This window comes from Rhodamnia argentea, chromosome 9, assembly GCF_020921035.1.
Source record: "Rhodamnia argentea isolate NSW1041297 chromosome 9, ASM2092103v1, whole genome shotgun sequence".
Lineage (NCBI taxonomy): Eukaryota > Viridiplantae > Streptophyta > Magnoliopsida > Myrtales > Myrtaceae > Rhodamnia > Rhodamnia argentea.
The window spans coordinates 7,417,789-7,431,259 of NC_063158.1; the positions used below are offsets into that span (position 1 = coordinate 7,417,789).

The 13,471-nt window shown below is 38.2% G+C and overlaps 1 protein-coding gene across 1 annotated transcript; it reads right to left on the reverse strand.

Annotated features, from left to right (window-relative positions):
* Positions 1 to 7,408: 7,408 nt before the first annotated feature.
* LOC115744460 (flavin-containing monooxygenase FMO GS-OX-like 3) lies at positions 7,409 to 12,706 on the reverse strand. The gene is made up of 7 exons (XM_030679653.2): positions 11,878 to 12,706; positions 11,298 to 11,368; positions 9,037 to 9,174; positions 8,839 to 8,921; positions 8,605 to 8,740; positions 8,240 to 8,413; positions 7,409 to 7,906 (listed from the first exon to the last, which is right to left on the reverse strand). The coding sequence occupies exons 1-7, from the start codon at positions 12,431 to 12,433 to the stop codon at positions 7,685 to 7,687; spliced, it is 1,380 nt and encodes a 459-aa protein (XP_030535513.2). The 5' UTR covers positions 12,434 to 12,706; the 3' UTR covers positions 7,409 to 7,684.
* Between the last annotated feature and the right edge of the window lie 765 nt (positions 12,707 to 13,471).

Here is a 13,471-nt window from a genome sequence, read left to right on the forward strand (position 1 = left end):
AGCTGGCGGTGGCCGACGGCGGCAAAGGGCGGGGTGGGTGGCCGATTGCGGGGGGCGGGCGGGTGGCGGCAAGCGAAGGTGACAAAATTAAAAAAAAAAAATTAGTTTCATTTCGCAAGAGTCCTTTAGCCCAAAGTACCTCTAGAGAGCATTTGAGATGCAATTGCATCTTCCCAAAGTGAGCCAAAAAATGAACTAAATACCATTTGTATTTGGCCAAGGGACTTTAGAGTCTCAATGCTTATTTCCAATGTTGAGCCAAATGGGGTCAGAATCCACTTGGGTGGTGGACTAATTGAGCTTATTTTTCCCTTTTTTCTTCCTTTTTCTTTTAATAGATATTGCTAATTATATTGTGCATAAGATGAGCTTGAATTCGTGATTATTCTCCTAATTCTCACTGTTTAAATGGGCAATTTCACTTTGCTAGAATTAATGAAGTTGCTTTCCAAGCCGGAAATGACACAATTAGCAACTTATGTCGTGAACTTCCTTTTTGGGCCAAGCACCTTAGAGAATATAATAAAAGCGACAAAATTCGGAAGTGCTCCGAAGACATGTAAGCTCAATCCACCGCAATCTTTCGTTTGGGTGGATCGCCCATGCGATTCGCATGATCTTAAGGTAATAGCATATTGGACAGACATGAACCCAACGTACTTAATAATAATTTCTTAAGTACGGCATCGCTACATTTCTTTTAAAGAACAAGTAAATAGCCATTTTTAACTCAATATTTCACCATAATCTCTTATGTTTAGCCTTTAATAGAAAGATTGACTTTAACATAATGGAAAATACTATAGTGATAGCTCCACTCTTTCACTCTCTGCGTTGCTTTCCCCACATTTAATTCTCTATCCTCATTGCCAACTTCATAATTCCTTCTCCCTTCTTTTACATTACTCACCATGGTTTCATGTTCTTGCAAACCAATTTCTTGTCCTCTTTCTGATTCAATTCAAATCAACTTTTTACTCGTACAGATCAAGCCACAAAACTTTGTCGCATCGAACTCCTGACATCCATATATCGTCGCATGACCATGCGTGGGATGGCAAGGGCGATTAAGAGAAAAATTATCTAAAAGTTCCTAAATTTATTGTGGGTATGGTTAATTCAGTTTTAAACATTTTAATTGTACTAATTTTTTTTGTTCATTAATTGTACTAATTTAGTCATAAATATTTTGACGATTTGCTAATTTAATCATAAACTTTTTAATTGTGTCAATTTAGTCCTAAACCTTTTGACGATTGATATCAATGTAGCCATTTTGGCCAATTACCCAAATAAGAGTTTTAGGACTAAATTGACAAATCTTCAAAATGTTTAGGATAAAATTGACACAATTGAAATGTTTATGACTAAATTGACAAATAATCAAAATATTTATGACTAAATTACCATAATTAAAATGTTTAGGGCTGAATTGACCAACGTACTATTGGTTTAGGACTTTTTGGACAATTATCTCGATGATTAAGTGTAACACACCCTAATCCTCAAGTCCACTACATCCACGAACCATATAAAAAGGGTAAATATAATAAGTTATGGACCCATATGTGACACTAATATATATACCGACATACAATTAGAAAGGTGAAATTACAAGTGTGACCTTTCGTAGGCATGCTAATTGCCAGCCATTTTACGTGGCACGGTCAACATCCAACGTAGATGTTAAGCACTTTATGTAGATGTCCATGCATACAACAATAATCTCCACAAATATTCAATCATGTCATCAATCAAAATGGTGTATCAAAGCTGACAAAGCACGAACAATTTGAGAAAGTAATCGCCTGCCTCTTCTTGTTAAATCAGTTTGGACTCAAACCATATCACGAAGGATAAGATTCGATCAGTAGTTGCACGCAGCAAACATTGTTTGATGATGACATAATGCATGACAATCTCACTGGAGTATTGTAATGAAAGCGAAATTGATTAGAATTCTAATTCCCCGATAACCATGATGATGCGAATTTCAATCAATCTAAATTTGCACGTAACACCCTTGGCACTGTTGCTAGATAGTAGTCCAAATCATGAGTAGATTAGAAGTAATTGTAGGTGGATTTAATAGGGAGATGTATTGATTGTATCACAGATTTGTATATTTTTTATTATTGGAATAAATTGATCAGTGGAGAAAATCTCTCCATCAATTAGGAGATCAATTAACCTTAGTGGATTGATTAGATGTATCAGTGGAGAAAATCTCTCCATCAATTAGCAGATCAATTAGGAGAAGATCTCTACACCTCTTGTATATATACACTCATTCCGGGTTTTAATAATTAATCATCTGATTACACTATTTTCACATGGTATCATAGCGCATTTTTTAAATCTCCGTTTTTTTTTTTTTTCATCTCCATCAATTTTTTAACAAGGGTTCTACCACTAGTGCTTTCATGTGAGATTCTTTAAGCTTTGTCGTCTCTACCGACAACCTTGCGAACCCTTTTTCCTACATCCCTCTAATAATCCAGGGACAAATCTTGCTAGCCATCCCCTTACTGGTGACAATTACACCACTTGGCGCCGCACCATTATCATGGCTCTCTTTGCCAAGAACAAAATGGGATTTGTCAATGGCACCATTTTCAAACCGGCCACCACCGAATCGAGTTACGAAGCTTGGAACCGTGTTAACAACATAGTTCTATCTTGGCTCCCGAACTCCATCCATCGTGATCTTGCTGCTTCTGTTCTCTATGTTGATTCCGCTGCTGCCGTTTAGAATGACCTTTATGACCGTTTCTCTCCTTCAAACGGCCCACACATTTTCGCACTTAAGCGTACCATTGCTACTTTGCAACAAAACAACAATTCGGTCTCCAAATATTTCAATGCCTTGAAGGCTTATTGGCATGAATTGGGTACCTTGGTGTATATACCTTCTTGCACTTATGGTGCTTATAACACTTTTTCCACCCATTACCGGAATCACCAACTGATGCAATTCTTAATGGGTTTGAATGATGTATATGCACCAATACGAAGTCGGATCTTGCTTCAGGATCCTCTTCCCTCTCTGGGCTGCACCTATTTTCTCATCCTTCAAGATGAATTGCAACGACTTCTTCAATCACCCAATGCCATGGTTAAAGGATCTGCCTTACTCGTCATGCCCACCATGGGTGATGCTTCTGCTAGATCTGTTAATGCAGCCACCGGACTACAGTCCACTAATCAGCGTCAACGTTCTAAAGAACGGTGCATTTATTGCCATTTTACTGGTCACACTCGGGATGTCTGTTACAAACTTAATGGCTATCCTCCTCATTATTGAGCTGCTTGATGTTCTCAACCATGTCGGGACACCGTGGCTGCGCCCCTACTACCATCCACCATGTCCTCGGCCACTCCTGCGGTGAACTCATTTCTTGTCGAATAGTATCAGCAAGTTTTTCACTTGATCAATGAGGTAACCGTACAGCCAACAGCTAACCTCACGGGTATTTCTCTTTGCCTTTCCCTTACAATACATGATTCCTCTATTTGGATCCTTGACATGGGAGCGACCGATCATGTCACTTACCTCCCTCATTTGCTTACCCATGTTCATGCCCCGCCTTCTACATCCATTAGCGTCCCAAACGGTCACACGGTTCCCATCACCATGGTGGGCTCTGTCCTTATTCATCCTCATCTTACCCTCACTAATGTCTTATGTGCCTCATCTTTTAAGTATAATTTGCTTTCGGTTCAACAACTTGCCTGTAAACTAAATGTGTCTATAACCTTTTATTCTTCTTATTGTATTCTCCAGGATCGCTCAATGGGGACGAAGATTGGACGGGGTCATGCTAGTGGTGGTCTTTACTATCTACAAACAACATCACATCCACAATCTTTTGCATCGTCATCCTACACTCGTGAGTTATGGCACAAATGGCTTGGCCACCCATCCTATACCACTATCATGGCATTACGGGATACGTTATCTTTCTCTTCCCATATCCCTACCCCGCTTTGTGAGATTTTTCCACTTGCTAAACACCGTCGGTTGTCTTTTCCTCGTAATTATATTACTAGTATTGAACCTTTTGAATTAATTCATTGCGATATTTAGGGATCTTATTCCCCCACTTTATCTTGTGCTCGTTATTTTCTCACAATTGTTGACGATTTTTCTCGTTGTACTTGGACATTTCTTATGAAATTCAAAAGTGAGACTTAAAACATTATTTGCTTTTTATGGGCGCACATTGCTACTCAATATACTCGTTCCATTAAAATTTTATCCACCGATAATGGTTCCAAAATTTTTTTCACGATCCATGCAATCTTTTTTGGCTGCTAATGGTGTTGTTCACCATTATAGCATGGTTGCTACCACTCAACAAAATGGCATCGTTGAACGCAAACATGGTCATCTTCTTACCATGGCTCGTGCTTTGCGCTTTCAAGCTTCCCTTCTTCTTCATTTTTGGGGCGATTGTATTCTCACAGTCACTTATTTAATTAACAAATTACCCACCCCTTTATTGAATGGTACCACCCCTTTTCAAAGGCTATTGAACACCCCACCAACATATGATAATATTAGAGTTTTCAGTTGCCTTTGTTATACTTCTTGTGGTCATTTACATCATGACAAGTTTGGTGCTCGTGCCATCCATTGTATTTTTCATGGCTATCCAAGAGGACAAAAGGGTTATCTCCTTTTTTATCTCGACAACCACAAATATTTTACGAGTCGTGACGTCATTTTACACGAAACCGTATTCCCGTATGCCATCACCCCTTCCTCCATTTCTCCCGACCCTTTAGACGTGGTTCTTCCCATCCCCATTCCAAATCACACAATCAGTTAAGAACCCACTTCACCATCCATTAAGACTTCACCCTCACCCACTATGGAACCATCAATTCCCCCCACAACTCCATCCACCTTGGATCCACCAATTCCCACAACTACGGCTTCACATATCCCTTCTTCCACACCAACCAACTTTGGTGACACATCCAACCAGCCACGACATCCCACTAGGAATCATCACCCACCCCTTAAATTGCGTGATTACTACCGTGCGCATGTCTCCCGTCCAACTCCCAACCCACTCATGCGTGTTTCTCTAGGTTCACCTTACCCCTTAAGCTCTTCTATTTTATATTTTCGTTTTAGCCATGCCCATTGTATTTTTTTATCCGCTCTAACCCATGATCAAGAGCCTTCCACTTTCACAATGGCAAACAAGGATCCCAATTGGAAAGAAGCAATGGCTGCTGAGATAAAGGCTTTAGAGTTCAATAAAACCTGGTCCATTACCGATCTTCCTCTAGGGAAGGTACCCATTGGCTGCAAATGTGTTTATAAGATTAAGCGCAGGTCTGATGGTTCAATTGAACGGTACAAAGCTCGTCTCGTCGCCAAATGTTACACCCAAACCGAAGGCATTGACTATAATGAAACGTTTGCCCTCGTGGCCAAACGAGTAACCGTACAACGCCTTCTTGCCATTGCTGCTATACATGGATGGCCCTTACATCAAATGGATGTTAACAATGATTTTCTTCATGGGGATTTGGCCAAAATGGTTTACATGAAAATTTCACCCGGATTTGCTAAATAGGGGGAGCATTGGGTTTGTCGTCTTCGCAAATCACTTTATGGGTTGAAATAGGCTTCACGAAATTGGTTTTCTAAGCTATCCAATGCTCTCATAGCTACCGGTTTCTCCCAATCTAAAGCTGGTTACTCCTTATTTACATCTTGTCGACCCTCATCTTTCATGGTCATACTTGTGTATGTCGACAACATTGTCATCACCGAGGAGACCCAGCTGCTATAAATCTTTTGAAGCGTTATCTTAACTCATAATTTCAGATGAAAGATTTGGGACACTTAAAATATTTCCTTGGCATCGAAGTGGCTTGTGCCAAAGAAGATATATACCTTTCTCAACGGAAATATGCATTGGACATCATCAAAGATGTGGGTCTCTTGGGTAGTCGTCCCATTTATTTTCCTATGGAAACCAATATCAAACTTGTTACAGACAGTGGTACACCCCTCTTAGATCCGACGACCTATCGTCGCTTAGTTGAGTGTTTATTATATCTCTCCATCACTCAACTCGACATTACTTTTGCCATTAACATCTTGAGTCGACACATGAGCTCTCCCCGAGGGCCTCATTAGCAGGCTATTTTACGGGTCGTTCGCTACATCAAGAAGGCAGTAGAAACTGTAATTTTTTTATCCTCCTCTACTGCATTACAACTAAGGGCTTATTGTGATGCCGATTGCGATGCCTGTCTCATCACCCGACGTTCCATTACTAGTTATATTATGTTTCTTGGTGACAATCATCTCTCCTGGGAAACTAAGAAACAACACATGGTTTCTCGCTCTTCCGCCGAAGCTGAATATCGTGCCATGGTGTCCCCACTTGTGAGGTAACTTGGTTACAAGCATTACTAAAAGATCTTCGAGTACCTGCACATTCGGTCACTTTTTACTGTGATAATCAAGCAGCGCTTCACATTGCCTCTAATCCTGTATTTCACGAGCACACCAAATACATAGCAATTGATTTTCATCTCATCCGTGACAAAATTCAAATGGGTACTTTGAAGACAGCCCACATTCCCTCTAAGCTCCAATTAGCTGATGTTCTGACAAAGGCCTTGGGTAAAGAAATTTTTCATCATTTGATTTGCAAGCTCGTCCGTGATCTCCACGCTCAATCTTGAGGGGGGAGTATTGATTGTATCACGGATTTGTATATTTTTTATTATAGGAATAGATTAATCAATGGAGAAAATCTCTCCATCAATTAGGAGATCAATTAGCCTTAGTGGATTGATTAGATGTAACAGGGGAGAAAATCTCTCCATCAATTAAGAGATTAATTAGGAGAAGATCTCTACACCTCTTATATATATACCCATTCTGTGTTTTAACAATTAATCATCTGATTACACTGTTTTCACAAGATGTTTGAACAAGATAAAAATTGTGAGTTCTCTCGTTGAAAGTATGTGAGTATTATGTAAATTGGAAGGTTGGTAATGCAAAGTGCTTAGTAATTGAGGTCTACAAAACACATAGTACAATTCATAACTCAACCAAAAAAAAAAAAGATGTATCTACGAGGGAAGCTTTTGACTTTGAAGTCGCAAAAAAGTGGGGAAAAAATTGTCCAATTGGTCTTAGATCTATTGTACGGATACCATCTCATGTTCAAACTTTTTTATTTTTCTAATTAAGTCATGAACCTTTGCACGAAATTTCAATGCAATCCTTCAAGTCAATTTCCATTGGAAATATTTAATGTGGCAATCCAGTCATCAATGGCCATCCTATATGGAGCACCGTCACGTCACCAATTGGTGAAAATTGGCCAAAAAGACTATATTATAATTCTGCGCATGACTCAATTGGCAAAATGAAAAAGTTTATAACTGAATTTGAATTCGTACAATAAGTTTTATAGTTGATTGAACAATTTTCCCCTAGAAAAGTCACATCAACTTTTCGTCCGGTGGATAATCTTGATCTAAACTTTTCAATTATGTAATTGGCATCGTGAAAGTCATGGACGACCATAGATTACCTTGGGCATAAACAAGCTGAAGAGAAAGCAGACAAATGATTAAAGGGAGATAGCAAATAGATTCCATAAATTGCTCCCCACATGAAGTATCCTAGTTTCTAGGACTTCTAGCATTCCAAACTGCAATTAATGTTGTCCTCCTCCTCCTCCTCCTCCTCCTCTTCTTCTTCTCCTCCTTCTCCTTGCATCCATTTCTCAACATCCCAAGTGTCTCGCAGATTTGCGCCAAACATCATCAGAAGATTCAACGATGTAAAATACATATTTTGTCTCCATCTCTCTAGTGGCGGTAGCCCCAACTCTCCAGCAAGCCAATTCTCATAATCAAACTGCCAAAAACAAAAACAAAAACAAAAAGGGGTAGGAAGATGATTATGTATAGGCTCCATTTATTTCGCGAAGAATAAGTGATTTGAAAAATATTCTCCAAAAAACGATCACTTCCAATGAAAATGGTAGACTTAATTAGCGTTTTGTTAAGGTCCCGGAGTCTAATTAACCTGATAAGTAACAATACTCGAAGAAACGAATGCCAAGATTTCGATACGTTAAAATGTCCAATTCATGGAGATTTCTCTATTTTCTCATTGTTCAATTTCGAAATGAAATTGGGGTTGATGTACTTAAATGAGAAGTGCGATTGGTTTTCTTCGTGTAGGTACCTTTTCCAATTGAAGCCTGTGAGTATGACGCCTGGGCCATCCGACCGCCTCGATCCGTTGGTAATATTCTTGAACCGATGACGTCATCTCTTCTTTACTTGGCAACAGTATTTTCCCGGATAAAATTTTTGCTACCCACCTTGATTGTAACTCGCTGAGGAGAATTGCAATTGTCTGTTGGCATGTCAAAATAGATGAAAGTCACAAAAGCTAAACCCTACTAATAAAACGTCCCAAAAATTTTTTTGGCCAAATATATCATTCATCGAGTTGATATATTCTCGGAAAATATAAACATCTAATGTTTCCTTCAGAATTGTTTTTTCTTCCCTAAGAATTTTTTTTACTTGGGCTAAATCGCATACCCGATATGGTATGGCGATGAAAGAGAGCCACGGAGCTAGCGCAGGCGGGAAAACTTGTTTATACAAAGGTTCGACGCGATTATCATCCACGTTCACAATTCCATTTGTCTTGAGAAATGGGAAGTGATACTTGTACCTGAGAAGAAAGAAAAATACCAATAAAAATAAAAATTCCAATATACATGTGTGCTGGGCGGGACATATGTACGTATTGGAAAAACATACTGTCCATACCCAGAACAATGGATGATAGCATCTGCACGCATCGATGATCCATCTCGGAAGACTATTTTGCCATTGTCTTCGGCATAATCAATCTATGCGTAAACAAACGACGTTTTTGACGAGTCATGTCGCGATCAGAATAGTTTTGGCCAATTGTTTCAATGCTAGAAATAACATCATCGGAGCGGAAAAATAACATTACAATACCGGGGAATGTTGATATAGGCCATCATGAATCTTAAACTTGGTGGTTTCTCTTGAGGCTAGGTGAACTTCTTTCGCGACATGTAAGATGTCTTTCGCAATGTCGACCGCGCTTGGTCCATTTCCAATGATCACTACAATCTGTATATTCATGAGAAAATTTTGACCCCAATTAAGTAGCAAAGAAATTACATTGTTCGACCAACTAAGATAGTTTCATCATTGAAAGATGCGGGATAATGTTCATAACCAGAAAAGGGGTTGAAAAACAGGATAATTCTAATACTGCGTACAAAAAAGGGGATTCTTTTTTCCTTGCCAATAGATTTTAAAAAAGTTGGTAAGTGTAAGAACTGTTGTAAAAAACAATTACCGTTCGCTTGTTGGTAACTCCACACTTTAAAGAAATTACTAAGTTTGCAATACCAATTTTTCTCATCTTTTATGAATTTTTATACATTTCTTACCAACTCTTTAAACTTATCAACTGTAGTGTGTAGTGTGAACTTACCTGTTTTTATTTGAGTGAATTACTAAGTAATTACCGATTAAATCATCAATTAATCCTGCATTACTTGCCAATGTTTATTTGGTGTCGTTTTTATTTATCAACTTTGTAATCTGTTACCAACTTTTATGTGTCTTTATTACAAACACCTTAAATTTATCAACTCTTTATGTATTTTACCCATTTTTGTTATGTGACTTACTGGGTTTTTTTCCCATTGCATTGCTAACTAGTATTGATTTATTATCTCTTATTGAGTTGCTTACAACTTTCTTTTTCTCCTTTCAAATTTACTAACTTTCCTTTTCAGTTACTTATTATTATTTATCGCATTTACCAACCCATCAAATTTAGCATCTATTTTTAGAAATTATCGATCTTTGGTAGAGCGGTGACCCAATTTTCTTCGACCAAGTTACTGACCAGTTTTTTGTTACCAATTTTTATTCAACTTTGTTACCGACATTCATTTAGGGCCTGTTTTGCAAAAATTATGTTCTCAAAAATAATTTCTGAGCAGAAATAATTTTTTTATATTTCCATTCCCGAAAATTGAGAAGTAGATTTTTTTTTTTTTTTTTTTTGCTTCTTGTTTCTGTTCCAATTCTATTCCTTAGTCATTGATTTGTTCTCGAGAATAGAAAAATTAACTGCCATTATCAAATAGAGTTCTATTCTTTTTCGGTTCCCGAATAACAAAAGAATATGAATTAGAGAAATATGAGCGCTTCTTGCCAAATTGTAACTTATCATTCTTACTACATCAGAAATTTATCGACTATTTTACACAAATATCAATTTTGATTTGAGTGGTTCACCAACTTTTCTTCAATTAAGTTGTCAAACGATTTCGAGTTACCAACTCTTTTTTAAGTTGTTTACCCAGTTTTTTTTTTTCTTTTCTAGTTACCAACTTTTATATTGAGTTACCACTTTTCTTGGCAATACTTATCAACGTTCTAAATATACTGACTCTTCTTAAAAATTACCAATCTCATTTAGAGTGATTAATAACTTTTCTTCGATTAAGTTACAAGCTATGTTTGCGTTACTAATTCTTTTTTGAGCTAGTTACTAATGTTAAAAAAAAATTAGAATACCAACTTCTCCAATCTTTGACAAAAATAAAAAAAAAAATACTTCCTTTACCATTGATCAACGTATATTTACCTTTCTTATTAATAGCTTAGATTTCCCGACTAACCTTTATTTGTACGGCTTACCAATCTTTCTTCAATTAAATTGCTAACTAAGTTTGGGATTATCAACTCTCATTGAGTTGTTTATTCCGTTGCTTACTAATTATTTTTAAAAATTACTAACCTCAATTAAAATGATTGCCTACTTTCCTTACAATTACCGACCTCAATTGAATTGTTGGTAAAATATAACAACTACTAAACGTTAGTAAGAAAATCAATTAAGAGTTGATACTTCAATATTAGCTAATAATTTAATCCGATAAAAGTTGGTACATTACTGTAATTTACATTTGGTAACTTCATATAAGAGCTAGTAAATTTGAAGAGCTAGTACTTTATGCCATTAAAGATTGGTAAGTTGGTAAAAAAAAAATTGCTAGTTCGCAAATTATGAAGAAAAAAAAAAGATCATTTCATAAAAATGCTGTTAAGTTGCCAACAAGGTACTCGGAAATTCAGCAGTTAATCCTTTAACGAACAAGTTTTGTACATTTACCAGCTTTTATTGAAATTCATTGGCACGAAAAAATTCGTACGTACATAGAACTTCGTACCTTATCTTTATATGGTTCAGGGACCCGATAGTTATGGCTGTGTATTTGTTCTCCTCCCCAAGTACTTCTACCTGCGGCACGTTGCAAGGTAGGCATGACTTAGCTAAAAAGAAGGACAACTCGAGAACCAATAGTCCTAACATTGGGAAGAGCCTTTTTCATAGTACTTAAAATTTTTGTCAAGCGTATATAACGAGAAAATATCTTAAATTATTTCAAAATATTAGTGGAAATATGGCAAAAGTAGCTCACTAAAAGCTAGAATTTTTTTTTTTTTATGTAACCGTCTATTTTTAACGAGTGCCTTGAAAATATTGGTTACCAAAATTTATTTTCGAAATATATTGATTTAACATTTAAAGTGAGGTATCTTCTTGTACCGTTTGTAAACAATTGAAACACGACAAACAACGCGGTGCAAGATGTAGACATGATTTATTGTCGGATGTGTATCTTGTGTATTATCTGCATTGTCTTTTTTTTTGCAGATAAGGAAATTCTGATAGCCGAATTACTTGGGAAAAACAATGAAATCAAAAGGAAAGAATGGGAGCAATGCAAAGACGGTCGTGATACGTACCTGGAAATTCAGCTAGCCTTGGCTCGGTATACTTGCCATTGCAGACAACCACGGCCTCAAACACCTCCGCGCGCACTTCGCCGTCCCGCGTCTGCCACTCCACGACCCACTCGTCATTCCTCTCCTCGACGACTCGCTCGACCCGAACCACTTCGTGCTCGAATCGGACCAGCTCGACCACCCCGGAATCCTCCGCGAAACCCTGCAGGAACCGGAGCACCTCCTCGTGACCCGGAAACGGCCTCGGATCAACCCCGACACTCAGTTTCGCTTCGAACGGGTAGTCCGAGAAGCCCATGATTGGCCTCGGGAGGTTCACCCGGAGCGACTTGTACATGCTGCTGTGGACGACCTCACGAGCCGGATCGAGGCCCAACGGATCGGACTCAACCCGGGGGTCATAGACCCACGTGCCCCCAACTTCGCTGCCCTTTTCGAAGACCACCACCTGATGTCCTTCTCGACGGAGCTCTCGGGCTGCGACCAGACCCGACATGCCGGCTCCGATGACCGCTGCTTTTACACTCCGTTTTGGCATGGCTTTCTTTTTGTACATAACAATTTCTTGAGTGGTCCTTATATACGACAACGATGGATCTACTTGGGTGGGGTCGTGGACTAAGATTGAGCTTATTTTTCCCTTTCTTTTTTTTTCTTTGTACTTTTATAGGTATTGCTAGCTCCAAACCGAGTGGAAAAATCAAAGTTATAGTTTGAATAATCCTGCTTTCAATCTCTAATTACGTGCTTAGACCAAATACTATTTAGTCAATGCGGTGATGGCTATACCAAGAACAACATATACATGGACAAATCAAGTTTCGATTCTCTCAAGACTCCGATAAAAATTGAATAAATTAATAAGAAATTATGGTTATGATTACTCATCGCCTAAGGATTCATCGGTTACCTAATAGTTCAGCCGTCGATTTGCTTTCGAGATGACAAATCCAAGCCATCAAGAGTGGTAAAAAAGGTCGCTCCGTCTTTCGCAAGATCATATGTTCAAACACGTTTTTTTCAAGGAATCTCTGAACAATTTGGTTTCTAAGCATTTGGTGAGAGATTGCCCGACTTTTGTCGCATACCGACGGAGAGATCGCGTGATTATGACTTCAGACCAAACATTTGATAATGGGTGTGACGTCTTTTGGTTAATGCCTGAAGGGAATAATTACACTGGTTGCCCTTTCTCACGCTTCGTACTTATCAAATAAAGTTAAAAGACTTGAGATGCGTCTGAATTTGTGACTGTTATCCTAATTCTCACTGTTTAGGCCCACGTGATTGGGCAACTGTTTAGGCATGTGATGGGCAATTTCACTTTCCTACAATTTTATAAAGTCGCTTCCCAAGCCGGGAACGACACAATTAGCAAATTTTCCTTTGTTTGTTCTGTTGGCTCGATGGAAACAACCACCAGATCTATTTCGGAAGGAAACTTCATGGTGCAACGTACTCAACTTAACACATTATGTTAGTTTGTTTAATTTAAGTGTATAGTCAACTGTCTACTTAGGGAAGATCTTGGCATGCTAAAAAAAGAGGCCTATTTGGTTCAGCATTTGATCAAAGGACTTTGAGAAAATACAAA